At 67.6% G+C, this 756-nt stretch overlaps 1 protein-coding gene across 1 annotated transcript in view; it reads right to left on the reverse strand.

The window, feature by feature from the left end:
• The window catches only part of SHANK2 (SH3 and multiple ankyrin repeat domains 2), a 95082-nt gene that overhangs the window by 16415 nt on the left and 77911 nt on the right, over positions 1 to 756 (reverse strand). Inside the window, 1 exon segment of the mRNA XM_006779619.2 lies at positions 415 to 586. Within this exon segment, the coding sequence (XP_006779682.2) occupies positions 415 to 586 (172 nt within the window).

Consider the following 756-nt stretch of genomic DNA (forward strand, 5'->3'; position numbering starts at 1 on the left):
GGGTGAGGACAGCGCTGGGCGGGCTCACGGGGGACTGTCTGGGGGTCACGGTCACCCTGCCCGGAGCCGTCAGTGGGAATCCGTGTGACGTTAACGAGAGAGTAAGTGGTTTACAACACACACAGGACAGTGCGATTAGAAGTCCAGACCCGACCAGCCACCCTCAGTGTCCACTGGGCCCGCCCCACGAAACGTGGCCGTGGCAGGCAATGCAGGGGCGCGGCTCCGCCCTGTGCCCGCCTCTGGCTGCACAGGTAGCCTGGCTTGCAAAGGTGGAGAAGCCCCCTGGACTTTGCGTCCAGTGGGTGGGACTGGGGGCCGCCCTTTAGGGGGCAGGGGGCCTAGGGGTGGCCAGGACACTGCCCAGGGGCTCTGAGCCCCGGGCACCCCTGTGGGTGCGGCCACACTTCTTACCTATTGACTTCTGCCTTCGCATCGTACCTCGAGGGAGGCCCAGGAACGGGCCCTTCGGGCTCCCGGGGACGGTGGGCGTCATCACGGCGATGCCCTGGCGTTCGTACACGGACTGCAAACCAGAGGCGACACGGGTGAGATGCGCCAGGCCAGCCTCATCCCCACGGCAGGCCTAGCGGTGCCAGGGAAGCCTGGGCAGACGGCACCTGTCCCGTGGCTTCTCAGCCACCCCCATGTCCAGCTGAGGCCCGAGCGCAGGTCGGTGCTCTGTGCCCAGAGGACAGCGTGGCCTGAGACCTGGGGAGGAGTGGCCTCCTGCTAGGAGGCCTGGGGCTGGGCTCC

The sequence above is a fragment of the Myotis davidii genome, unplaced genomic scaffold (genome assembly GCF_000327345.1).
Source record: "Myotis davidii unplaced genomic scaffold, ASM32734v1 scaffold3211, whole genome shotgun sequence".
In the NCBI taxonomy this organism is placed as follows: Eukaryota; Metazoa; Chordata; class Mammalia; order Chiroptera; family Vespertilionidae; genus Myotis; species Myotis davidii.